This window comes from Mus caroli, unplaced genomic scaffold, assembly GCF_978045245.1.
Source record: "Mus caroli unplaced genomic scaffold, Mus_caroli_1 scaffold_8, whole genome shotgun sequence".
Taxonomy (NCBI): domain Eukaryota; kingdom Metazoa; phylum Chordata; class Mammalia; order Rodentia; family Muridae; genus Mus; species Mus caroli.
In genome coordinates this window covers 121,237,170-121,263,321 of record NW_028227263.1, presented here as the reverse complement: position 1 = coordinate 121,263,321, position 26,152 = coordinate 121,237,170, and the positions used below count along the sequence as shown (strand labels likewise).

General features: G+C 43.8%; 1 protein-coding gene across 3 annotated transcripts; it reads right to left on the bottom strand.

Moving 5' to 3' along the window:
* Nucleotides 1–26,152, bottom strand: LOC110298164 (uncharacterized). 3 transcript variants are annotated; one of them, XM_029479668.2, is made up of 5 exons: nt 26,069–26,152; nt 11,454–11,511; nt 8,955–9,081; nt 2,721–4,510; nt 1–2,366 (listed from the first exon to the last, which is right to left on the bottom strand). In XM_029479668.2, exons 2-4 carry the CDS (start codon nt 11,466–11,468, stop codon nt 2,721–2,723), a joined length of 1,932 nt encoding a protein of 643 aa, XP_029335528.1. In that variant the 5' UTR covers nt 11,469–11,511; nt 26,069–26,152; the 3' UTR covers nt 1–2,366. The 3 variants fall into 3 exon arrangements, with proteins under 3 accessions (XP_029335528.1, XP_029335527.1, XP_029335529.2); XM_029479667.2 differs by lacking the exon at nt 26,069–26,152 and adding an exon at nt 12,203–12,505; XM_029479669.2 differs by lacking the exon at nt 26,069–26,152 and having other exon boundaries at nt 11,454–11,720.

Sequence of the window (26,152 nt, the reverse complement as noted above, 5' to 3'; positions counted from 1 at the left end):
ACGCTTATAAAAAATATTTATTTGGGGCTGGCTTACAATTTCAGAGGTTCAGTGCATTATTATCATAGCAAGAAGCGTGGCAGCCTGTGGGAAGACATGCTATTGGAGAAGAAGCTAAGAGTTCTACATCTTGGTCTTCAGGCAACAGGAGGCCACTGTCATCTGCATTGCACTGGGCAGAGCCTAAGCATAGGAGGGGAATTCTAAGCCCACCATTCACTTCTTCCAACAAAGCCACACCTACTCCAACAAGGCCAGTCCTCCTAATAATGAAACTCCCCATGGACCAAGAATTCAAACACATGAGTCTATGGGGTTGCAAACCTATTCAAATCACAATAACCGAACTGTAATAAATTTTCATTCATGCCATAAGAAATGATGGTATGGTGAGTCCTGAGAATTTAATAGACAACAAGATTTACTAGAAATGGAGAGCTCATGTTCTGGCTGGAGACACTGTCATTTCTCAGCCTGTTTCAGAGCTGTTCCCTTGTAGAGGGATCAGCAATGTGTTATCTATTGCTTGTCCTCTAAATTTCTTTGTTCCTCTCTGCAGCCAAGATCATCAGGGAGTCTCCCCTAATCAAATCTGATTTTTATAAGTTTGGGTGAAATCTTGTTTGTTTTCTCCTATTGAAACAAATAAAAAAACATCCTCTCTAACACATTTTTTGTCTTCTATTCTGAAGTTAGGGCATCATTAACATAAATATGGTGATTTAGTTCAGCAGTTTTTTCTATCATCTAATTTCTCTCAGCAGCTATTTTTTTTCCTAATTAGGATTTAAAATTTTTAAAGTTAATAAAGCATTATGTAATTGTCTTGGTTAGGGTTTTACTGCTGTGAATAGATACTATGACCTATACTTGTCAAGAACAGCATTTAACTGAGGTTGGCTTACAGGTTCAGAGGTTCAGTCAATTATCAAGGTGGGAACATAGCAGCATCCAGGCAGAAGTGGGGTTGGAGGAGCTGAGAGTTCTACATCTTCATCCAAAGGCAGACAGGAGAATACTGGCTTCCAGGCAGCTAAGATGAGAGTCCTAAGGCCCACTCCAACAATGATACACTTCCTCCAACAAGACCACACCCACTCCAACAGGGCCACATCTTCAAATAGTGCTACTCCCTGGGCCAAGCATATTCAAACTGCCAAAGTAATCTACCTCTGGGAGTCTTTGTTACCCCTGTTTATTAAGCATCTCTTTGAAGGTACAATTAGATCTCTCTACAACGGCTTGTCCTACAGGATTGTGTAGTACCTGTAATATGTTTTTTATTATGAAATGCAAAAAAAGGTTCATTTTACTAGAAACATGGGGAAACATTGTCAATTTTTGGGGGGGAGGGGGGTTTCGAGACAGGGTTTCTCTGTGTAGCCCTGGCTGTCCTGGAACTCACTTTGTAGACCAGGCTGGCCTTGAACTCAGAAATCCGCCTGCCTCTGCCTCCCGAGTGCTGGGATTAAAGGCATGTGCCACCACGCCCGGCTACATTGTCAGTTTTAATCTAAACAGGTATTCCCATGGTTGCCATAAGTTTTATCATAACTTCCAATAAATATGTGATTCAGAACTTGCCTGCCCACTGAATCAGCTCTTCAGAACTTAAAGCACTTGCCCACTGAAATCTCCAATGTGTATATGGAATGTCACACATATTTTAATTTTCCAACCTTTGTGAAATGAACCACATCCATTTGCCAAATTTAATTTCTTTGGGTAACCTTTGGGTTAGTCACTGCAGGTAATGGAGTTTGGCTATATAAAGAAAAAGAAGGACATTTTATCATAATTTCCTTAACTTGTTGCCAAGTGATAGAAAAATCTCTTTTTAAACCTTTGTTGTGAACATGGAATTTTTTATGGAATTCTGAAGCTTCTAGCACATTTCCTATCAATAGCTAATCAATTTCATTATTGCCTTGTACTAGAGGGCCTGATGGGCCTCTATGGGATCTGATGTGTTATATACAATGGATGGTTTCCTCTTCTGATCAATTATTGTAGTTGAGTAAACAGTGAGGTCAATTTTGAATCATCCTGAATAACTTCAGCAGTTTCTATAGGCAAAACAATTCTTATTAAGAAATTCAGGAAAATGTAACAATACCCTGAGGATGGTATACAACTCTGATTTTTTTAACTGAATCATATTTGTGCTTTGAATGACTTCAGCTTAATTTTTTTCTCACATGTCAGAAAAATTCCAAATGGTTTGCATTTGATGTAAGCGCTTCAGGAATTGGTGTTCTTTTTACTATATGGATGGGGGGAGAGAACTAAAGTCCCTTGCTTTTAGGATATTTGCTGTTAATTTCTCCAAAATAGATGCTGCAACCGCTTTACCAATTCTTGATTACCTATAATGATACAAATTCAACGTTAGTATGAGGCACGATTTCTGCTAGAACTGCTCCTGACAACTGACAATTCTTCCTTTTATAACTAATTCAGATATTTCAGATATTAAATTAGATAGAAAATTAGAAATCCGATCTTTTCTATAAAAGTTTTAAATTTGTTTACTTTGTATTCTAAGATCCATTCTAAAATATGGTCTTCCCTTTGCATAATGAAATTAAAATACAATAAGATTAAGACTTCATGGGAAAATAACCAAAATATAATCCCCAGTGAAGTCTTCTAACGCCTCTGGGTTTAAGGGAGGCTTTTAACAAGCAGCAGCATGGAGCCCACCTGACAGCAGAACAAACCTAGAGATTCGCTGCACTGTGGACCCTCTGGTGTTTGACGAGATGCGATCTCTGGCTGAAGCCTTTGCAGCAGGTGCCGCAGATGTAGGGCCTTTCCCCAGTGTGGACCCTCCGGTGTCTTTCGAAGAGTGAGGGCTGACTGAAACCCTTCCCACACTCCCAACACGTGTAGGGTTTCTCTTCCTTGTGGACTATCTGGTGAGAACTCAGCCCCGAACGCTGCCTGAACTCCTTCCCACACTCCTCACACTTGAACGGCTTCTCCCCGGTGTGAGTTCTCTGGTGGACTTGGAGATGGGCCCTCTGGCTGAAGGCTTTCCCACAGCTGTCGCATTTGTAGGGCTTCTCTCCCGTGTGCATTCTCTGGTGAATCTGAAGATAGGAGCTCCGGCTAAAGTCTTTCCCACACACATCGCAATGAAATGGTTTCTCTCCTGTATGGACCCGCTGGTGTCCTTGGAAGCTTGAGGCTGAAGTGAAACCCTTTCCACACTCCTCACACTTGAACGGCTTCTCTCCCGTGTGAATTAGCCGATGGACTTGGAGACTGGACCTCTGGCTGAAGGCTTTCCCACACGCGTCACATTTGTAGAGCTTCTCCCCCGTGTGCACTCTCTGGTGAGTGTGAAGATGAAAGCTCCGACTGAAGCGTTTCCCACAGACATTGCAGCAAAATGGCTTCACTCCCGTATGGACCCGCTGGTGGACTTTGACGTTTGAGGCTGAACTGAAACCCTTCCCGCACTCGTCACATTTATATGGCTTCTCTCCTGTGTGGACCCGCTGATGGCTGTAAAATCTGAATCTGAAACACTTCCCACACACGTGGCATTTGTACGGTTTCTCCCCAGTGTGGACTCGCTGGTGGATGTGCAGGTTTGAGCTAAACCTGAAGCGTCTGCCACAGTCTCCACACTTATATGGCTTCTCTCCTGTGTGAATTCTCTGGTGGGCATGGAGGACTGACCACTGTGTGAAGGCCTTCCCACAGCTGTCACAACTGTAGGGCTTCTCCCCTGTGTGCACTCTCTGGTGAGTCTGAAGTGCTGAGCTCTGACTGAAAGCCTTGCCACACTCGTGACACCAGTAGCGCTTTCTTCCTGCATGAACACTCTTTTGAATGGAGCTATGTCTGGAGACTTCGTGTGTACTACGTACAGGGGACTTTTTTCCTACAAGGACCTGCTGATGGAGTTCTAGAATAGGTCTGTCAATGAAGGCTTCTTGGGCCTTGCTGCATTTGTAGGACTTTCTTTCTGTGTAAACAGGATGCGGGGTGACAGGTGACACAGGAAAGGTAAGTTTATCAAAGTCACTGTTGCTCTGGCCTTTGTCTCCTTTATGCAGGGTATTGTTATCTTGATGGGAAACACAACTCATTCTGTCAATACCTGGAACCAAGAGCCATGGCTTGGTTTTCACTGGAGTCTGCACACAGTGTTTCTGATAGTTCTGTCTCTTGCTAAGATGTTTTTTACTCCAAGAACGCTGAGCAATCCCAGACAGAAATTTCTGACTTTCAGTAATGCTAGAATGATCATTTGTGAGACTCTCAAGACAGCCATTGTCCTTGAAGGCCCAGGGAGGCTCCTCTGTTCCCCTGTGGCAGGAGAAATGGCATTGCTCTGGGAAGTAGGATACTGTTCCTTGAGTGTTGATTATACCTTCTGGAGCTCTGGCCAGCTTATTGGCATCATGGCTTGCCATGTGCCAACATGGAAGCTTCCCCAGTGAAAGGCATCTTACTCCTGTTGTATGAAGGTTCTCCATCTTGTTTGGAACTTGGCCTCCTGAAAGAATAGAGGATAGAAGGTATAATGTTTGAATATGCTTGGCCCATGGGAAGATGGCACTATTAGGAGGTATGGCCTTGTTGGAAAGGTGTGGCATTGCTGGAGAAAGTGTGTCACTGTGTAGGCAGGCTTTGAGGACTCCTAGAGCCCAAGCTCTGCCCAGTGTGAGAGAGAGACCTCCTCCTGGCTGCCTGCCAAGGATGGTCTCCTTCTGGATGCCTTTGGATCAAAATGTAGAACTCCCAGCTTCTTGAGGACTATATCTGCCTGCAAGCTGCCATGTTTCCCATCATGATGGCATTGGACTGAACCTCCAAAAACTGTAAGCCAACCCCAACTAAATGTTTTCCTTTATAAGAGTAGCTGTGGTCATGGTGTCTCTTCACATCAATGAAACTGTAACAAAGACAACAGTTGGTACCAGGAGTTAGGTATTGCTGTGGTAGGTTTGACCATGTTTTTGTTTTGAGGAATGTGGATTTTGGGACATTGGATTTGGAAAGCCATGGGATGCTTTAAGTTGGACTTGCTGGGCTATCCTAATAGGACTATGGAAGCCATTGGGGATGAGTATGATTTGAACTCGGGGGGGGGGGGGGGCTGTCTCAAGAGGTTTCCAAGGAGTATGTGGACTAGAAACCTTTTATTGTGATATTTTGGTGAAGAGTGTGGCTGCTTTGTGCCCTTTTCTGGGGAGTCTGCCTAAGGCTAAAAATGAAGAAATTCAGATTGGTTATAGTGAAGAAGGAGGCCTCAGAAAGCCTAGTATACACCCTGTTGTTCACTCTTATGAAGAGCATTCTGATCAAGGGTCAAAAGCTTAGAAAGAAAAAAAAACAAAATGTGTGTGTAGTTTAAAGAGGAAAGGGGCACCAGGAAGTGTAATGATGCTAAGTCCTGGGTTCAGGGTATTAAATGGAATTAATGAAATGGTGACCTCTGGCAAGATCCCACCCAGCTAAGTTTATTGTTTATATGTTTGCAGTTGAACAAGGGATAGTTAGATCTTGTTAGGCATTATTATTACCTGGTTGTTGTTTTCATTGGCACTTTTATCTGGAATAAAATTTTATTGGAACCACGATCCTGAAATAGAGGGCACATATATGATCCAGATCTTTAGGCTAAAAGATACAGGCGTATGATCTGAATCTTGAGCCATAATGGCCATGAAAAGTTTAGGTCCAGGCATTATGGTTTGTTGTGTGTAGCTTTTGCTACCCCATCTAAGCTCCAGGAATGGGCCATACTACCAGGCCCCACCCAGCTTCCCTTGAATTCACAGATAGAAGACACACACAGGTTGTTCATTTTCAACTTGCCTTCTGACACAATTACTGGGTGCCACTATCTCCCACCTGGAAAAGCGTACCCTCAACAATATTCTTATTTCCATTCCTCTCACCTGCCCTAAACGTTAGTGGCTCAGTCACATCTAGACCCTGCTAAATGCCTCAGACCACCTCTCGAACCACACCATGATACGTTGGAAGATTGTGATCTGTTTTTTTTTTTTTTTTAATAGGGGATTACCATTAAGTGACTGCATGAATGTCAGAAAAGACTTGAACTTTGGACTCATTGTTGAGGCTGTGATTGATTATGGGGACTTTTAAAGTTGGGACAAAATGTATTTTTCATTATGCTATGGCTAGGTAGGGCCCCCAATAGAGTCATGTGTTTAAAAAAGCCTATGGGTGCCTGGGAGTGGAATTATTAGGGGGTGGGGCCTTGTTGGAAGACTGTCACTCTGTAGGCGGGCTTTGACAGCTCCTAGTACTCAAGCTCTGCCCAGTGAAGAGACCCTTTTCTTGACTGTCTGTCAGGGGCAGTCTCGAGACCTTCTGGATACCTTTGGATCAAAATGTGGGCTGCCCAGCTCCTCCAGCACCATGTCTTCTTGCAACCTGCCATGTTCCCTGTCATGATGCCATTGGACTGAACCTCTGAAACTGAAAGCCAGCCCCAGTGAAATGTTTTCCTATAAGAGTTGTTGTGGTCATGGTGTCTCTTTGGAACAATGAAACCCTAACTGAAAAAGAAGTTATCAGCAAGGATATCCACATTGAATGTCTGAGTCCAGATTCCTCTCTGGAAACATTTTCTAGAGACCAGCATCGAAGGTGAACATCTAAGAGTTCTGAGGAACAAAAGGTCTACAACAAAGCTAGAGCCCGCTCAGGAGCAAGCCATCATTGACCATGGTGGGAAATCTGGGGTAAGCCCAGGAGCAAAGGTTCAAGGTCGCCTTAGGCCTCTGATGAATGCCCATGTGTAGCTGTGCAAATAGATAAAGGTCTGGTCAACAGAGGCCAATGCAGAATGAAGAGAGTGAGCAGAAGACACGTGTAAAGCTGCCTCTCAGAGCGGGGCCTGTGAAGACTCCTGAGGAGACAAATGCAGACGGGGGTGGGGACATTATCACTCCACCAGGGAGAACTCTGAGCAGAAAAAAGGTCAGCAGCTGAGACACAAAAACACAAAAAAATGGAGATAGGCAAAGCTGGAGTGTGAGGCCCTAGGAAGGGGAGGCTCCAGTCAGGCACAGGGGATGAAGCCTGTCACCCTAATTCTTGGAAAGCTGAGGCAAGGGGATCACAAATTTTGGGCAAGCCTGGACTACATAGCAAGGCCTTGCCAGAAAACAGAAAACTGAAAACAACTTCATTGTACTGAGTGAAATAGAAAGTCAGCAGTCGGAGGCAGGGAGGGGTACAATGGACTCTGACTAAGGCAGGCAGGAAGCCCCTGTTCGAGAGTACAAAAATCGTTGGGGTGTTTGGAGGCTGCACTTGACTATCTGGATCAAGGACACATGAAAGAGCTTGTGGAACCTCCCTGTAGCTAAGGAAAGGCACAGAGGCCAGGCATGTGGCAGGGGTGTCCCTGCATGGAGGCCCAGAGAGGCCATTGTGTGAAGCTGTGAAGGTGAAGACTGCCTTGGAGACCCCAAGAGGTCAGAGATGCCAGAGGAATGGAATACCTCCAAGGAAAGCCTCTAACAGGGAGGAGAACCAGCCCAAGAGAAAGAAGTGTGTTGCAGTCAACAGAGCTGGAAGGAGTTGGGGAGCTGCAGGGCGCTGTGACATCACAGAGATGCAGTTTGGGGTTTGCTCTCCTGGTTTCTGTTCTTGCTTTGGTTCAGTCTTTGCTCACCGGGCTCCCTTTCCTCCCTGTATGATGGATTCTGTGATCTGCTTTTTGATTTTGATTTTACAGGGGGTTACAGGTAAGAGATTCCGTGAGTCCAGAAGACTCTTTAAACTCTGGACTTTTAAACATTATTGAGGCTGTGATAGACTCTGGGGACTTTTGTGGTTGGACTGAACGCATTTTGCATTCTGCTATGGCTACAAGCCTATGGGGGCCAGGGAACGGAATGTGGTGGTGTGGATAGGTATGGCCTGCATAGACTCGTGTGTTTGAATGTTTGGTCCACAGGGATTGGAGAAGCTTGGCAGGGATCGGGAGGCGGAGGAAATGTGTCAGAGTGGGTGGGCTCTGGAGATTCAAATACTCAACCCAGGCTGAGTGTCTCTCTCGTCCTGCTGCCTGAAGATCTGAATGGACAACTTTCTGCTACCATGTTGGCCTGGATGCCGCTCTACTCCCTACCATGATGACAGTGGACTACACCACAGAAACAGTAAACAAGCCCCAATTAACTGCTTTCTTTTCTGGAGTTCCCATGGTCATGGCATTGATTAACATAAGCACATACACACTCCACTCACACACACTCACACTCACAAAGAAATATTTCAAATTTTTAATTTAAAGCACCCATGGGAAGACCAGCAGTCTTAACTGACCTGGACCCCCAAGATCTCTCAGACACTGAGCCACTAACCAGGCAGCATACAGCAGCTGATATGAGGCCCCTGACACATATAAACAGAGGACTGCCTAGTCTGGCCTCAGTGAACGAAGTTGCACCTAACCCTTGAGAGATTGAAGTCCCGGGAAGTGGGGAGGCCTGGTGAGGTGGGGACATCCTCTTGGAGACATGGGATGTCTCCCAGGTCGGGGAAGGTATGGGATGGGGGAGTGGTCAGGGGCAGACCAGGAGGGGTATGACATCTTGACTATAAAGAAGAATTAAAGAATAAAAATAAATAAATTAAAAAACAATAAAGTGGAAGCTGGAGAGATGGTTCCGCAATTCAGAGCATTGGCTGCCCTTCCAGAGGACCCAGGGTGTGTGTGCAGCACCCACATGCTGGCTCACAACCATCTGTAACTCAAGTTCCAGGGGATCTAATGCCCTCTTCTGGCCTCTGTGGGCATCATGAGTGAATGTGGCACAGACACACACGCAGACAAAACACTCACATGTACATAAAATACAAAATAAGTAAACTTAAAAGGGAAGCAGTGGAGTGCAACAGACACACGGGTGTGAACTTCTGACATCACCAAGGACACAGGGCCCCGTCCTTACCCACTGCCAGGAGGTTCCTGAAGTTCTCCAGCATCACATCGTGGTACAGCTTCCTCTGAGCAGCGTCCAGCAGCCCCAGCTCCTCCTCACTGAAGACCACAGCCACATCCCTGAATGTCACTGCCTCCTGTGACAGCAAGCACACATGCCACCTCAGATTCATTCCCAATGCCACTAGGACCTGAGCATCTGCTTACACAGAGCCTGTTGTCTTAGGGTTTCTATTGCTGGGACAAAACACCATGACCAAAAGGCAAGTTGGGCAGGGAAGTTTACTAGGCTTACACCTCCATATTCCTGTTCATTATTGCAGGAAGTCAGGATGTGAATTCAAGGAGGTCAGGAACCTAGAGGCAGGTGATGCAGAGGCCATCAAGGGGTGCTGCTTACTGGATTGCTAATTAAGGCTTGCTCAGACTGCTTTCTGGTATAAACCAGGGCCTTCAGCCCAGGGATGAACCACCCACAGTGGGCTGGGCCCTCCCACATCACTCACTAATTTTAAAAATGCCCCACACCTGGATCCTATGGAGGCATTTCCTCCTTAACTGAGACTCCTCCCTCCCTTCTGACTCTAGCTGGTGTCAAGTTGACACACGTCGCCAGGCAGTACACCTATTCAACCCTTTCCATGGCTAAAGAGGGGATGTGGGACAAAAATGAGAAAACACTGTGCAAGGAACTTGGCGTCATTACTGCAGCTTTGTCACTAGGTCCATCGCTATTAAATGGGAAGTCATGGATTGCAGAGTTAGGGAGCACCAACCCCTGTGGTAAGTCAGTGTGCTGACTTACACTGGAGACAGCTGGCAATGCCCAGCTCCTCCTGGGCAGTACATCTTGGGTTTACCTTCATCTCCCAATCCAAAGTGCTCTGAAACCCATTTCATGAGTGATGACATCACTTAAAATGCTTAGCGCTGGGCTGGTGAGATGGCTCAGTGGGTAAGAGCACCCGACTGCTCTTCCGAAGGTCCAGAGTTCAAATCCCAGCAACCACATGGTGGCTCAAAACCACCCGAAATGAGATCTGACGCCCTCTTCTGGTGTGTCTGAAGACAGCTACACTGTACTTACATATAATAAATAAATAAATCTTAAAAAAAAATGCTTAGCGCTGAGCAAGATTATAATTTCAGATTCAGAATCCTTTATTAGTAAAGTCTATGCAAATATTCCCAAATCCAAAAATTCTCCAATTTATGAAATGCTCGTGTGTCCAGGAGTATCTGGCAGATGGCACTCAAGTCTGAATCACTCATTAAGCCCTGAGCCCTGTCAATCTAACAGGCTGTACTGGCTGGTTTTGTGTCAATTTCATACAATCTAGAACTTGGCAACTTCTCAATGCCTCAGTTTGCCCATGTGTATAACAGTATCTCCATTCCAAATATCCCTGAAGGGATTAAATGAGTCCACCGAGGGACCTTAGACACAATATGATATGCATTAAGCAGCCAATATATGTCCAACAAAACTAACATCATTATCTGCATTATGCCAATCATGGCCACACAGTGTTCCATAAAGGTTACATTATACATTTATATAACATTATATATGTATATAATATTATATATGTTAAATGTTCTGTCCATATACACATAATATATATAGAAGCATTTTATATATATGTGTGTGTATATATATAAATATATATATATATATATATAAAGTGTTCCACTGATACATATTAACTTTAAAACAAAAATTCAATTAAGTGAAAGTTTCAAGAAAACTATTTTTCATCACTTACCAAGGTACCCAAAAAAATTTTTAAGTGTACATTTTAGGCCAGAATACAGAGAATCAGGGATACCTGGTGACTACACATTACCTGGGAAAATCACCACTGTTGTAAGCAAAACAAGCATCTAGTCCCTGGAGCTGAGGGCACTGTGTAGCTGGAGAGCTTGGCTGAACTCCATGTAAAATACCCCTGTGCATTAGTATTCATGCTGCAGTTTCCTGAATCATGGCTCCTGGGTGCTCAGTGGTGTCTGATAAATGAGCTGAGTTTCAGGGCTGCTGGTGTGTCTCCACCAGAGCACACAGCTCATTCGATCCCAGCTTGTCTGTACACGTGTCTGTGAGTCTGTCCTTCCTTCATCCCTTCATCATCTGAGTTGGATCAACCACAGAAGCCGTGCAGTTGGCGGCAGCCAGACGCTCCCTGGTTGCTCAGGAAATGAATGCACAGGACGTCCAGTGCAGGAAATATGAGTGAACAGTTTTCTGTGTTCATGTGTGTACACATGTGTGCATGCATGTGAGTGTAGATATGTACACAAGGGTACACACGCATGTACAGGGCACCCAACCTCTGGTGCCCTTCCTCAGGTGCTGTCTAGGGTTTTTTGTTTGTTTTGGCAACAGGGTCCTTCTGTGGCCTGGACCTTGTCAAATAGGCTATGGTGGCTGCAGAGCACTTGCCCAGCATGCAGGGGTCCTGTTTCCAATCCCTAGCACTGTGGGGATGGGGGAAGCAACCCGACTTACCTGTAACTTGGTCATTGTTCTCTTCTCTTTGAGACAAGGCAGGGCTCTGGGAAGCAAGCTGGGGGAAGAGGGGCTTCGTGAGAACACTGCTAGAACAGTTGGTCCACATGGCTTCCTCAGCTTCTCCATCAGCCTCAAGGGCTGTGTGCGCTGACCAGGCTTTTCTACTAAACTCTCGGGTTACCAGACTCACTCACCACATTCTCTATTTCTGGAAGCTTCAGGAATACTGGGCACTCTTACCTTCACAAAGCTGCCTGTGGTGATGGGTTTTCCAGAAAAACAATCCTTTAAGCTCTGAACTCTCTAATGAACGCTCTCAAAACTGACCGTCACACTCAGAAGGGCCTGTTAATTTGATGGCTATTTTACACATACTTGTTTCTATACATGGGAGTGAAATTCCTCCCCCCTCCCTGTCCTCTGTCTCTACTACTAAAAGGTTTGCATTCTAGTGAAGGTAGCTCACCTGAAAAAGCCTCCAAAAAGTCTCCATTCCCGCGTACATGAAATAAGGACCAACAAAAACCTGAACCCTTTCTTTAAAAGGGAGTTTTTGCCCCTGCGATCTGGCTCAAGGAGTACAAGTACTGTGCTGGAGCGTGGCCAGCTGAATTCGAGTCTCTGGACCCCACATGGTGACTCTACTCCCACTTTTTATAAGCTGTGGCACGCCCCACTCTTTAAGTAAATAAACAAATAAATAAATGCAAAAAAAAAAAAGTCACATCAAAACCAGAGTTGCATACCACTTAAGGCTTTAGGACACTGGCCATCTTTCATCACAGCTCCTCTGCCAGGCTCCCGTGGGAAGCTAGACTCTCCCCGGGGCTCCACGAGCCGCTGAGATGGGTCCAGGAATCCTGGGCAGCGTCACCTCAGGAAGAGCCCAGCTAGAGAGAACCGGTCGCCGCCGCAGCCACCACCACCGCCTGCTTCTCCCGGACCACAGACTCTGTCCCCACGGGACACTCAGGGGACACGACAGCACCTGAAGGGGCGCGGGACCCTCCACGTCTCCCCTCACTGGCACACCCGGAGGTAACCATGCCTCCCGGAGCGGAAGCGACCTCGACCTTCACAGGCGCTGGAACTACAGTTCCCAGAATGCGTCAGCAAAAGTGCCTGGCTTTGGAGCCCATCTAGGACACCATTAGAAACCTTCCTTAGAAAGGTTACACTCCAGAAGATAGGCTCAGCCCCCATTTGAGGGATGGGGCCACCCACGCATCTCAACATTTTTAACCGAGAAATCTTTCTGTCCAAAGGAAAAACCGGGACAAAAAAATGGAGCAGAGACTGAAGGAAAGACGGCCCCACCTAGGGATCCATCCCACCTGCAGACACCAAATCCCCACACTATTGCTGACGACAAGAAGTACTTACTGATAGGAGCCTGGTATGGCTGTTCCCTGAGAGGTTCTACCAACACCTGCAAATACTCACAGCCAGCCTTCGAACTGGCCCCGAGGACCCCAATGGAAAAGCTAGGGGAAGGACTGAAGTAGCTGAAGGGGTTTGCAACCCCATAAGAAGAACAATATCAACTAACTGGACCACCCAGAGCTCCCAGGGACTAAACCACCAACCAAAGAGTACACATGGAGGGACCCATGGCTCCAGATAGATATGTATTAGAGGATGGCCCCATCTGACATCAGTGGGAGAAGAGGGAGGCTTGATGCCCCAGAGTAGGGGATGTTAGAGGGGTAATGCACAGTGGGTGAATAGGTGGAGGAGCACCATCATAGAGGCAAACAACACCCTCATGAACAACAACTATAGATACTGTTTTCTCTTCTTTTCTTTTTTTGTTTTTGTTTTGTTTTCTTTGTTGTTTTTGTTTTTGTTTTTGTATTTCCTAAACAGTTTCTCTGTGTAGCCCTGGCTGTTCTGGAACTCCCTGAGTAGACCAGCTATCCCCGAACTCATAGATCTGCCTGCCTCTGCCTCCCAAGTGTTGGAATTAAAGGGGTAGGCCACTATGACCAGCTGTGGATACTTTTTTTAAAACATTGAAGTTCCATATTATACTGTATTATAAAAGCTAAAACTTACTTCACAACTATAAGAACTGGATTCCACAGCAAACTCAGAGCCCCTACATAGAATCTCTCTGTGAGGGGCTGGGGACATGGCTCAGTGATAGAGCCCCTGCCTAGAATCCCCCAGTGAGGGGCTGGAGGAATGGTGTAGTGGTCAAACACAGAGTATCTGAGTCAACATTCTATTGCTGTGAAGAGACACCACCTAGGCACTTCTCTCTGCCTCCCTCTCTACTTTACCCCTCCTCCCCTACACCCTTCCTCCCTCTCTATCTCTCTTTCAATAATTTATTGGTTTTTTAAATTCACTTTACATCCCAATCACAGCCCCCTCCCTCCTCTCAGCACAATTCTACCCTTACAAATCCCTCCTCCCTCACTGCCCCCCTTTTGTACCACCCTGCCCTGGGATATCTAGTGCCAGCAAAACTAGGCACATCCTCTCCCACTGCAGCCCAACAAGACAGACAGGTAGTGAGAAGGTAATCCAATGGTAGGCAGGAGAGTCAGAGATAGCTCTCTCTCTACTTATTAGGGGACCCACATGAAAACCAAAATGCACATTTACTACAAATGTGTAGGGAGTCTAGGTCCAGCTCCTGCATGCTCCCTGGTTGGTGACCCAGGTTCTGTGAGTCCCCATGGACCCAGGTTTGTTGACTTTGTAGGTTTTCTTGTGGTGTCACTGACCCCTGGGGCTTGCTAACATCGATCTCTAACTCTTCCATAAGACTCCCTGAACATTGCCTGATGTTTGGCTATGAGTGTGTGCATCTGCCTCCATCTCATGCTGGATGAAGCCTCTGAGGAGACAGTTATGCTAAGTTCCTGTCTGCAAGCAGAGCGGAGTATCATTAATAGTATCAGGTGTTGGCTCTCTCACAGGGATGGGTCTCAAGTTGGGTCAGTCATTGGTTGCCTGTTCCCCCAGACTCTACTCTGTCTTTATCCAAGTACATCTTGTAGGCAAGACAATTTTGGATTGAAGGCTGTGGGTGGATTGATGTCTGCCTCTCTCCTATGGAAGTCCTACCTTCCACTACAGGAGGTGTCCACTTCAGTCTGGTTCTATCCCGTTCTGGTAGAAACTTCAGCTAGGGTCACCCCTATAGACTCCCCATATTTTTGCCCATCCCAGGCTTCCAGCTAGTCACCAGAAATGCCACCCACCAATTTCCATTTTCACTCCTAGACCTTTCCCATCCCCATCTTCTCCCCATACCTGATCCCCATCCCTGTTCCCCTCTTCACCCCTTCTCCTACCCTCTCTCCATCCACCTCTGATGACTGTTAAGTTTCTGCTTCTGAGTGAGAGTCAAACATCCTCCCGTGGAACCTCTTTATTACCCAGTGTCTTTGGGTCTGTAGATTATAACATGGTTATCCTGCACTTGGCTAATGTCCACTTATAAGTTAGTACATGGCACATGTGTATTTCTGGCTCTGGGTTACCTCACTCAAGATGATATTCTCAAGTTCCATCCATTTGGCTACAGAATTCATAATGCCTTTGTTTTTAATAGGTGAATAGTATTCCAAAATTTCCTTATCTATTCTTCAACCAATATACAGCAAGCAAGTAGCCAGCATCAAATGAAAAATGGAGAGAAACTTAAAGCATTTCAAGTAATTTTTTTTTTTTTTTTTTTTTTTTTGGTTTTTTGAGACAGGGTTTCTCTGTGTAGCCCTGGCTGTCCTGGAACTCACTTTGTAGACCAGGCTGGCCTCGAACTCAGAAATCCACCTGCCTCTGCCTCCCAAGTGCTGGGATTAAAGGTGTGTGCCACCAAGAAACACAACAAGGTTGTCTTTTATTCTCACTATCTATTCAATATATCCAGTACTTGAAATTCTAGATCAAGCCATAAGACAACAAGAGATCAAGAGAATACAAATTGGAAAGGAAGAAATCAGAGCACCACTATTTCCAAATGACATGATACATAAGCAACCCCAACTATTCTCCCAGAGAACTCCTACAGCTGATAGACACCTTCAGCAAAGTGACTGGATTCAAAAATTAACTAAAAAAATAAAATCAGTAACGGCTGAAAAAGAAATGAGGGAAACAAAACCCTTTACAATAGGCCATAAATAATATGAAACATCTTGGTATAACTCTAACAAAGCAAGGGAAAGACCTGTATGAAAAGAACTTCAAGTCTCTGAAGAAAGAAACTGAGGAAGACCAAGGCAACTCTTGAAATAGAGAGCATTTATTTGTGGGCAGGTTTAGAGCTTCAGAAGCTTAGTCCCTTACATCACAGCAGGAAGCATGGCCGCAAGCTCGAACCAACCAGCTTCAAACATAGGAACCTTTCAGAGCCATTCTCACTCCAGCTACCACATTCCACTCCCTGGATCCCATAAGCTGTAACTATAACATACTGCGACACTTATATAACTATAAGGTATGCGATACCCTCATAACACTCAGTCCATCAATTTTGTCAATTTATATACATTACTCTAAAGAGCTTATAATTCCCTACCTGAATTATGTTTTGATTTTAACTTGCATCGCCATCTGAAAGCCATCCTTTCAAATCTACATCATCTTCCTCAATTTTAAACAATTAAAGTTTGATTATGAGACTATAACTAGTTTTCAATCCTGTCAGAAATCCGAGGATGAGTTAAACATTATCTGAATATATAGGAAGCACAAAAATATAGCTTCCAAAATTTAAGCAAATTGTAGAGATGGCTGACTACCTGGATAGTCCCCTATTCCTCAAAATATTGGAGCATCTGTCTTCAGCCTTCTGGACCAGAACCATGAGGCAGACTTTGGATGAGGCAGGAACTATAAATGATTAGCCTTCTCTGCCTTGGCAGAGCTAAGCTGTCGACTATCCTACATCTTGTGTCCTTTCCTGGACAGTATATTTGTCTGTAGATGCATTGGAGCAATTTTTGTCCAGTGGCTACTTTGCCACAACTGGAGCAACTCCATATTGAGGTTTTGGTGCTCAGTTCCTTCTTTGAACCATGAAGGGAGTACCTTCAGGAGCAGACATGTCTCTAGTCAAAGTTTCTAATAATAATGAATTGATTAAATGTCATATTTTGTGGATTTTTGATGTTTTTGAAGACTATATATCTATATAAAATATATCTGAACTGTTAAATCTTGATTCCTCTTAGCTATTTCTATTTGAATAATATTGAAATGACTTTGATATAATCATATCAGAATCTAATATAACCATGAGTTTACATCTGGACCTTAATGTGCCTTACTTAATCATCCTAAACAGTTTGTAATAGCAGCTATAGAAGGACTGGGTCAGAACCTTGTGTTCTTAAATGAGTTGAATAGCACAGTAACTATCTAAGAGTAACAATATTAACTTCAAATTTTGCATCAATATAATAGATTTACACCAATGAAAACCTTAAACATATATGTCTATAAATTCTGTACCAATGTAAAAACTACAACTTTAATTTGCATCAATTATAAAGATTTCTACCAATGTAAGATTGTGGCTATACAATGCTTAGCTTAAGAATAAATTTAGTGGGGCTGAAGAAATAGCTCAGTGGTTAAGAGCACTGACTGCTCTTTCAAAGGTTCTGAGTTCAATTCCCAGAAACCACATGATGGCTCACAACCATCTGTAATGGGATTCAATGCCCTCTTCTGGTATGTCCGAGGACAGCTACAGTGCACTCATATAAATAAGTAAATAAATAAATCTTTAAAAAAAAAAAAAGAAGGGATAAATTTAGTAATCCGTCCCCCATCTATTTCCTCCCTGTTCAAAATTATGACCATTTACAAATTATCCCTTAAAATGACAACCTATCTATAATTTATAAAATAGCCATAACCAGACACCCAAACCTAGAGGATCAGGATGACAACTCTTCACAACTTCTTCCTGCTGAATAGGGGCAACAAATTTTTTTTTAAAAGGAGTGGGTAGGGATAGGAAAACTAGAAAGTTTGGTTAGACTTAACAGTGCTAGCTTTAGTATCTGTTATCTGGTATCTGTAAGCTTAGAAGGCTCAGGACTTGACTGGAGTTCTGACTGGATCCGTCTGAAAGGCTGAATTGTGCAAGATGCACAGATCAGTTGAGGATGAAATTTTGCTCCTAATTTGAGCAGGTGAAAGACAATTGTCTTTTTTAAGAGTATATGTTATCAATAACCAATTGTGATGTCTTCATTCATGCCATGTGAAGGGCAGCACGATGAGTCCTAAGGATTCCATAATCACAACACTTATGGTCTCATCTTAGCTGAAATTTTGGATAGAGACATTTTTCTGTCTAAGCCAGCTACTGAGCTGTTCCCATGCTGAGGAATCAGCAGGTAAGTGACCTGTCCTGTTTGATTTTCTCAAAATTTTCAGATCTTCAGGGGTCTTCCCCTGATATCTGATCCATGTCACTCTGGAAGGGGGTCCAAAGTCTTTTCTACTTTCCTGTGAACAAAAATACAGAGCCTCTCTCCCAAAATAGAATGTCCTTGATCCAGTAACCCAAACCACTGAAGGTATAGACTGAATTAATTTAATAGCTTGACCTCTCTCACAGAGGATTTTAACTATCATGACCACTAGACTTATAACCACAAGCATTTTGATAATTAAAACAATGCAAATCAATTAAAGCAATCTAAACAAATATCATTATCTGATAAGACAGTGCTCCTTCACTATCCCCTGTCTTGTTCTTACGTGATTAATTTTTGGTAGTGAGATCAAGGCCCAAAATCCTACTATCTGTCTGAGAAAAGGTTAGGCTCCATATCCCCTGCTTTTGATGTATAAAGCCTATATTATTCATCTATGTGTACTTAAATTCTCCCTTCTCTGGAGCTTAATAGCTCGGTGAGTGGATATATATTATATATTCATATAATATATATCCCTTTCTCTTTATATAACTTGAATGAACATCCTCCTATATATTTAACCTCAATTAAATTCCCTTCTATATTTCTGTAGGAGCCTATTTCTAAACTCAAATGTGTCATATGCCAGGCAAAGCAATCCCAGAATTCCCACGGAGCTCATGTTCATAGAACCCAACTGCCTGCCCTGGCATAGACCTTTTTAAATTTCCTTTAAAACATTTTTCTCCTTTCTATGGAGATTAATATCTGTGGATATATAATTATATCCTCTTTCTCTTTGTATAACTTGGATTAACATCCTTATTATGTATTTTACTTCAGTTGAATTCCTTTATTTTTTCTGTATGAGCCTATTTTCATACTGATTTATGAATAAATGTCATGCAAAGCTATTCCCATGTAAACCACGTTCAAAGAATCTGAGTATTTGTCCTGGCATAGACCTTTTCAATTTTTCTTTAAAGCATTTTTTTTTCACTCAATCTCTCTTCTGTGTGCCTTTGTTTCCTATATTTGAGATCAAAGGCCTGGAAATCTTTTTTTTTTTTTTAAAGATTTATTTATTTATTATACAGGCCTGGAATTTTTTTTAAAGATTTATTTATTTATTTATTTATTTATTATATGTAAGTAGACTGCAGCAGACACCCCAGAAGAGGGCATCAGACTCCATTACGGATGGTTGTGAGCCACCATGTGGTTGCTGGGATTTGAACTCAGGGCCTTCAGAAGAGCAGTCAATGCTCTTAACCACTGAGCCATCTCTCCTGTCCCAGGCCTGGAAATCTTATGCTTAAAACCATTTAAACAATTACTGTTATACTCCCTTCTATCCTTAAGAACAATTAAACAAATCTCATTCATCTCTCTCCTTTATTTATCTGCTTGTAGGAAGCAGACAGCCTCTTCTCTCTCTCTCTCTCTCTCTCTCTCTCTCTCTCTCTCTCTCTCTCTCTCTCTCTCTCTCTCTCTCTCTCCCTTCCAAGCAGCCTGTCTCTTTGCACAGCAGGGACTCCCAGCAACTGTGCCCTCAAACCCTTTGTATTACTTCTGAAATGTGGGAAGAAATCCCCATGTGGCTAGGGCAAAATCTGTAGCCTGCTAAGAAGCCAGTTCTCCCCAACTCCTAATCTTACATCATGGCATGTGTGTATTCCATCCCAGAATCTCTAAATAATTTTTAATAGTGGGTATAAGTCTACTCCGCTGTGTACCATCTATAGTGTTAAATATTTAATCCACTCTACTTCCTGCTGGGGCAGCATGATTCCACCCTCCCCAATGCTCTGGAGTCCCCGAATGAAAAATAAAAATGGGTAGCATTATTTTTAATTTGCCTTAGCGAGCTCAATGACTAAGCCACTCTGAACCTCCATGTGGCTAACACACTCCCCTCCAATATTCCTGAGTTAAAACTTGCTAAATCTGTATTCATCTCTGCTACTCAAGACTCAATTGGGGAAGTGGCCCCTGGGGCCACTTTCCCTGATTCTTACATGTTGGGGGGCCTCTCCCCCCGAACCTCTTCCTGCGTGGCCCATCTCCTACCCCTCCTAATCGCAGGTTCTCTCTCTCCCCTGTGCTTCTTTCCCAGGAATCCTAAAAGTCCTGCCTCTGTCCCTCTGCCTAGACATTGGCTCTTTATTGATCAGTCAAAAAAACAACTGTTGGCAGGGACCTGGAGCAAACATATAAATTCCCATGTAAGCACAAAGCAAATCCCCAACAACATTGTATGTTCAAGCTATATGATCTGCTTTTTCATTTTGATTTTACAAAGGAATACAGCTAAGAGATAGTTGTGAGTCTCAGAACAGACTTTGAACTTTGGATTTTTAAACAGTGTTGAGACTGTGATAGACTATAGGGACTATTGAAGTTGGACTGAATGCATTTTTGCATTATGTTGTACCTACATGTCCACTTAGAAGTGGACTGTGGTGGTTTGATAAGAATGTCCCTTAAAGGTTCAAATACTTAAATGCGTGGTCATAGCATGCTGCCATGCTTCCTCATGTGATGATAGTGATGTAAGCCTCTATCAAGCCCCTAAATAAATGATCTGTATTGCCTTGGTCATGGTGTCTGTCTTGGTCAGGGTTTTACTGCTGTGAACAGACACCGTGACCAAGGCAAGTCTTATAAAAACAACATTTAATTGGGGCTGGCTTACAGATTCAGAGGTTCAGTCCATTATCATCAAGGTGGGAGGATGGTAGTAGTATCCAGGCAGGCATGGCACAAGTAGAGCTGAGAGTTCTACATCTTTATCCAAAGGCTACTAGTGGAAGATTGACTTCCAGGCAACTAGGGTGAGGGTCTTAAGCCCACACCCACAGTGACACATCTACTCCAACCAAGTCACACCTATTCCAACAAGGCCACACCTACAAATGGTGCCAATCCCTGGCCCAAGAATATACAAACCATCACAGTGTCCCTTCACAGCAATAGAATAGTGACCCAGATAGCCCATGTTCTACCACCAGGTCACTCCCATAGCCTGTAACTAGGGGATTCTATGCAGGGACTCTGCCTCTGCTGCTGAATCAGGCTCCTATAGCTTGCACAGTTGAAGTTTTAGCTTTTATAATGCAGTATAATATGGAACTTCAATGTTCTTAAAAAGGATCCATAGCCCAGTGTGGTGGTCTACACCTTTAATTCCAGCACGTGGGAAGCAGGGGCAGGTAGATCCATGAGTTCAATGCCAGTCTGGTCTACAAAGGGTGTTCAGTCAGGGCTACACAGAGAAACTGTCTCAGGAAAACACCAAAACAACAACAAAACCCAAAGAGTATCCATAGTTGTCTTTCATGGCATTTCAGAAATGAATAAATCAAAAAGCAACCTTGAAAGGCCTGGGTAACTGCTACTGGTCTAGCCAACCATGTTAGCTGTTACTAATGTTACAAAGAAACTTTCTCAGAAGCTCTAACTACTATTAATGGGAAGTTTTGTGCCTGAGTTGATTGCCCATGGAGTTGATTGCATATTCTGTTATGTTCTGTGCTTTGGTGTTCTTGATTCAAGGTCCTGATCAGCTCCAAAGTCTAGTTTACAGTCCTGGTTGATCAGTCCTGGGGTGAGTGTTCAACAAACTGTCTCACTGAGATCTGTATTCCTGTGGTTTGCAATAAACTATCCCTGTCTCACTGAGATCTGTATTCATGTGGTTTGTGGGGTGACTCCTTGTAATGGCTATTCCTGGTTGTCAACTTGACTATATCTGGAATGAACTACAATCCAGAGTTGGAGGGCTCACCTGGGATCCAGATCTTGAGGCTAGAAGACACAAATTTCTGACCTGGATCTTGGCATGGAGATCTTGAGGCAAAGTTGCTATGAAAAGTTTAGGCCCAGGCAAGGTAGTGCATGCCTTTAATCCCAGGAGCCTAAGGCAAGGAGATCTCTGAGTTCAAGGTCAACCTGGGACAAAGCAAATCCCAGTTCCAGAAGTGGTGGTACACACTTTTAATCTGGGCCACATTCTGATGAAGACCTACATAAAGACATTGGAAGAAGGAAGATTCGCTCTTCTCACCTGCTTGCATTTACTTGACAGCATATCTGTTGGAACCTACTTCCACAGAAGTCCAGTTCAAGCAACTAGCCTCATGGGACTGAGCAACTACTAGATTCTTGGACTTCCCATCCACAGCTGACCATTGTTTGGCTACTTGGACTACAAACTGTAAGTCATCACAACAAATATCCTTAATGTATAGAGGCATTCCATAACTTCTGTGACTCTAGAGAACCCTGACTAATACACTCCTGGACCACAACACTTGATACATTGTCCAGGAAGCCCCAACCCTAAGACCTCTCTTGGTTACTGACAGTGAGCAACACTAAGCCAGCCAGCCCCTTGTAAGCAGGCTAAGTTTTCTGTGCAGTTCTGTTTCTGGTTTTGGTCTAGACTGCTGGTGGCTCAATGGAGAGAAGCATCATTCTCCTGAGTTGGGAGGTGGGGGATGCCCCATTCTCCCCTAGTGAAGAGGGATGGCTTTGATTTTTCCCCTTTTGGGAGAGAGGCCCCACTCACAATGCAGTGCCGAGTCTGTCTTTGAAACTCTGTTCTTGTCATGCCTGTGTCTGTGTCCTGCCTGTGAAAGACCCACAACGTGAGGACTCCCCCACGTTCTGACTCAGGAGAGGCAACACCCCAAAATCACCCACAAGAAACGGTCTTGCTGCAACTTGCAAGAGGATTTTTATTCAAGAGCGCTCTGGGCCCACGGTCATACCCCACGCAGGGGTAGAGGACTGTGGCGCCCTGAGTAGCTGAGTAAGGGGGTATTTAAAGGAAGAAACCACAATTCAAGGAAGTGGGGAGGGCGTTGTTGGAAAATACCAAAGGTACCAGTTAAGAGTCACAAGGAAGTGCAAAGTCACAAGTGTTACAAGGACTACCTGGTAATTGTTCCGGTTAACTCTCAACACAGTTTCTAAGAGCCCCTAACAAAAGCACATTTGCATAGTGGGTTCCGGAGTTGGTCAGGGTGACTTTCTTTGAATGAACACTCTTTGAACCCAGGAAGCAGGTGGGTGGAGGAAGGAATGTCGCTATCAAGGTATGATTAGCATACCTTGGAGCAATGAGTCACAAAGGTCACATTTCCAAGCCTCAACCTAAAGGCCTAGAATTTTGTTACTTCTTCACCTGGATGCTGTCATGCTCCCACCTTGATGATAATAGACTGACCCTCTGAGCCTGTAAGCCAGCCCCAATTAAATGTTGTCCTTATATGAGTTGCTTTGGTCATGGGGTCTGTTCACGGCAATAAAACCCTAAGACACACCTTCACCTGCTTAGGGCTAGAAATACCTCCTACAAAAATGGAGTAACTCCCTATGAAATGTATTGGATTCCACCACCACCACCACCACCATCCTCACAAAGGTCAAAGCTGACCTTTTATCTGAAATCTTTGATCATGATGTTAAGTCAATCCAGGCACTCCAGATTGTACAAACCTGCCTCCATACTTACACAAACTAAACCGCCACCCCACCAGGCCATCCTTCATTGGTTCCAACCTGGAGACCTAATCCTGATCAAGAGACATTAAAAAGAGTTTGGGACTATGCTGGAAGGGACCACATTTAGTGATCCTAGGACAAGACTCAGTTATGAAGGTTATCAGATACCCGGTCAGGCAGGGTAATTATTGACTTCTCTCAGTCTGACTATTCAAAACTCTCTACAATAATCACCCACCCAAAACAATGGTCAAACTCCCCAGTACAAGTTGTTGGCCCCAGGACATTAAGGAAAAATAATGCCTGGGAAACAATTAGTGCCTGCCTGCTACATCCACTCCAGTAGTGACACGCGTAACAGGCCCCAAATAGCTTAACAGTCTATTATGCTGGATTTTTTTCTGGAGCTACAATTAACCCGTACTTAGTTAAACATTCTATAGTTCACTCCAGTGAAGTCTGCTTGACAGGCTGAGAAGCCTGGGAGCACTCACGAGGCATAGTTTCAAAAGGAACTCACCTCCTGGAGCTTTGGCGTTCTCATAACCTGTATATTCATACCCTATCCCTGCATTAGGCTGGTGTATGGATCCACGTGCTCTCTTTTAGTATTATCTTATTATAAGTGCCTTTTAAAATTGAATTCTGACATAGCCAGAGCCTTCGCCAGTGTTCCAATGTCCTAGAAAATGCTTGAAGCTGAGGAGCTTGGTAGAGACAGTGAAACTAATTAAGCATTACAAAAGACAGAGCCAGCAGCTCAGGGCTGGTCTGCAGAACAGTCAAGATAAAAGATAAAAGATAAAAGAACAGCCAAGATACAAGAATTTACTAAGGCCTAGGAAATAGGGGGGCATTATTCATGAGAAGGTCTGCTAAGAGCAGAACCCCCTGGTGCTAGCCCTCACAAAGAAAGGCCCAAAGGAGTAGCACAGAATTCTCACTAGGGTGTGAAATTCTTACCTGACCCTAGGCAGGACTGTTTTATGGTTACTGTAAACATTTACCTGGTTCCTGTAAGTCCCTTTGAAGTCATTCCTTTGTTTTGTGTCAGGCAATGTCAATGTACTTTGCCTGCTGTGACTTCCTACCCCTTTTATTTACTGTACTATATGATTGGTGTTCACTTTGTGACAATACATTCAGATTCTACACAATCTCACATGTTGGTCTGTCTGTCATTCCCGCCGACTCCTTGCTCATCTGCACCCAGAGACCCATCCACACAGACAAAGGGACCCAGAGGGTCTGCGGCAATAGTTATTTGCAAAATCTGCTGTTTGCTCTTTACTCTCCATAGCTATCAGAATATCATCCATAAAGTGAAGTATGTACTCATGAGGAAATTATTTCCTAACTTCCAATAAAGCCTTACCTATGAATTATTGGCACAATGTAGGATTATTCTTCATTCCTCGAGGTAAAACTTTCCACTGAAATCTCCTATAAGGCCTTTGCAAATTCACTGAGGGAACACTAAAAGCAAATCTTTTGGAATCGTCAGGATGAAATTTTATTGTAAAGAAGCAATCCTGTAAATCTATAACTGTAATATCATATTGTTTTGGAATAGCAACTGGTGAAGGGAGCCCTGGTTGCAAGGCTCCCATATCACACATAGTAGAATTCACTGCTCTAAGATCTTGCAAAAGTCTCCATTTCCCTGATTTTTTCTTTATAGCAAATATTGGAGTGTTCCATGGGCTGTTGTATTCCTCTATATGCCCTTTCTCTAACTGTTCCTTCACTAGGTCTTCAATAGCCTGTATCTTTTCCTCAGTTAGGGGCCACTGATTAATCCACACAGGCTCTGGATCTTTTCATTGTATTTTATCAGCATATAAATGCTCATCAGTGACCCCTATGAAAAATTCTGCCAATTTAAATGGTCTGATGTAACCAGTTTAACATTCATAACCTCCATAATGTCTCTTCCCCAAAGTGAAAAAGGTAGGGAAGCTATGATGTAAGGCTGTACATGCCCTGTTTTTCCTTCACACTTCCATTTTAATATTTGTGAGCTTTGGGCTACATTAGCAGCCATCCCCAGCCCTTGTAGAGTAGAGGATATCCGATGAACAGGCCAAGATGAAGGCCAATCCCTACCTGCAATACAGGACCTGTCAGCACCTGTATCTAGAAGGCCCCTAAATGATTTTCCATTAATAACAATATCCTTAAAAGGTCTCTGATCATTAAATTTCCTGCGCCCAGGCTACAGCATCTGTAGACCCAAATTGTCCCTTGCCTCACTCTCCTTTCAATGTAGGATTGGGGAGTTGTAAATAAGGTAATAACAAGAGCTGAGCTATCCTCTGACCTTTATGAAGCTGAACTGTCTTCTTTAACGCTTTAACCATAACTTTAATTTCACCTAAAGTATCAGGATCTACAACTCCAGGGACCACCTCAAAGCTTTTCTTATAATTGGAACTGTGTCCTATGATAAGACCTACAGTCCCTGGAGGCAAGGTACCCAACACTGAAGTGCAGATGAGATGCACACCATCTCAACTAGAAATTATAACATCTGTTAAAGCTGCCAGGTCTAACCCTGCATTCCCCGGGGTAGCTCTAGGTAAATGGTGGATAGTAAACTCCGGAGCCTCCGGATTCAGAGGAATGGATTCTTTACCACCCTCTTGACTCTGTGCCTCTCTTTTCCCGGGGCTAAGAGGCGGCCCCCTATCTAGTTTTTTGTCTCAGTAGTCTTACCTGCTTTTTTAGTGAGCAGAGTCCCATCCTCATGGCACTTTGATTTACATTCATTCTTCCAGTGCTTTCCTTTGCCACTGCGTG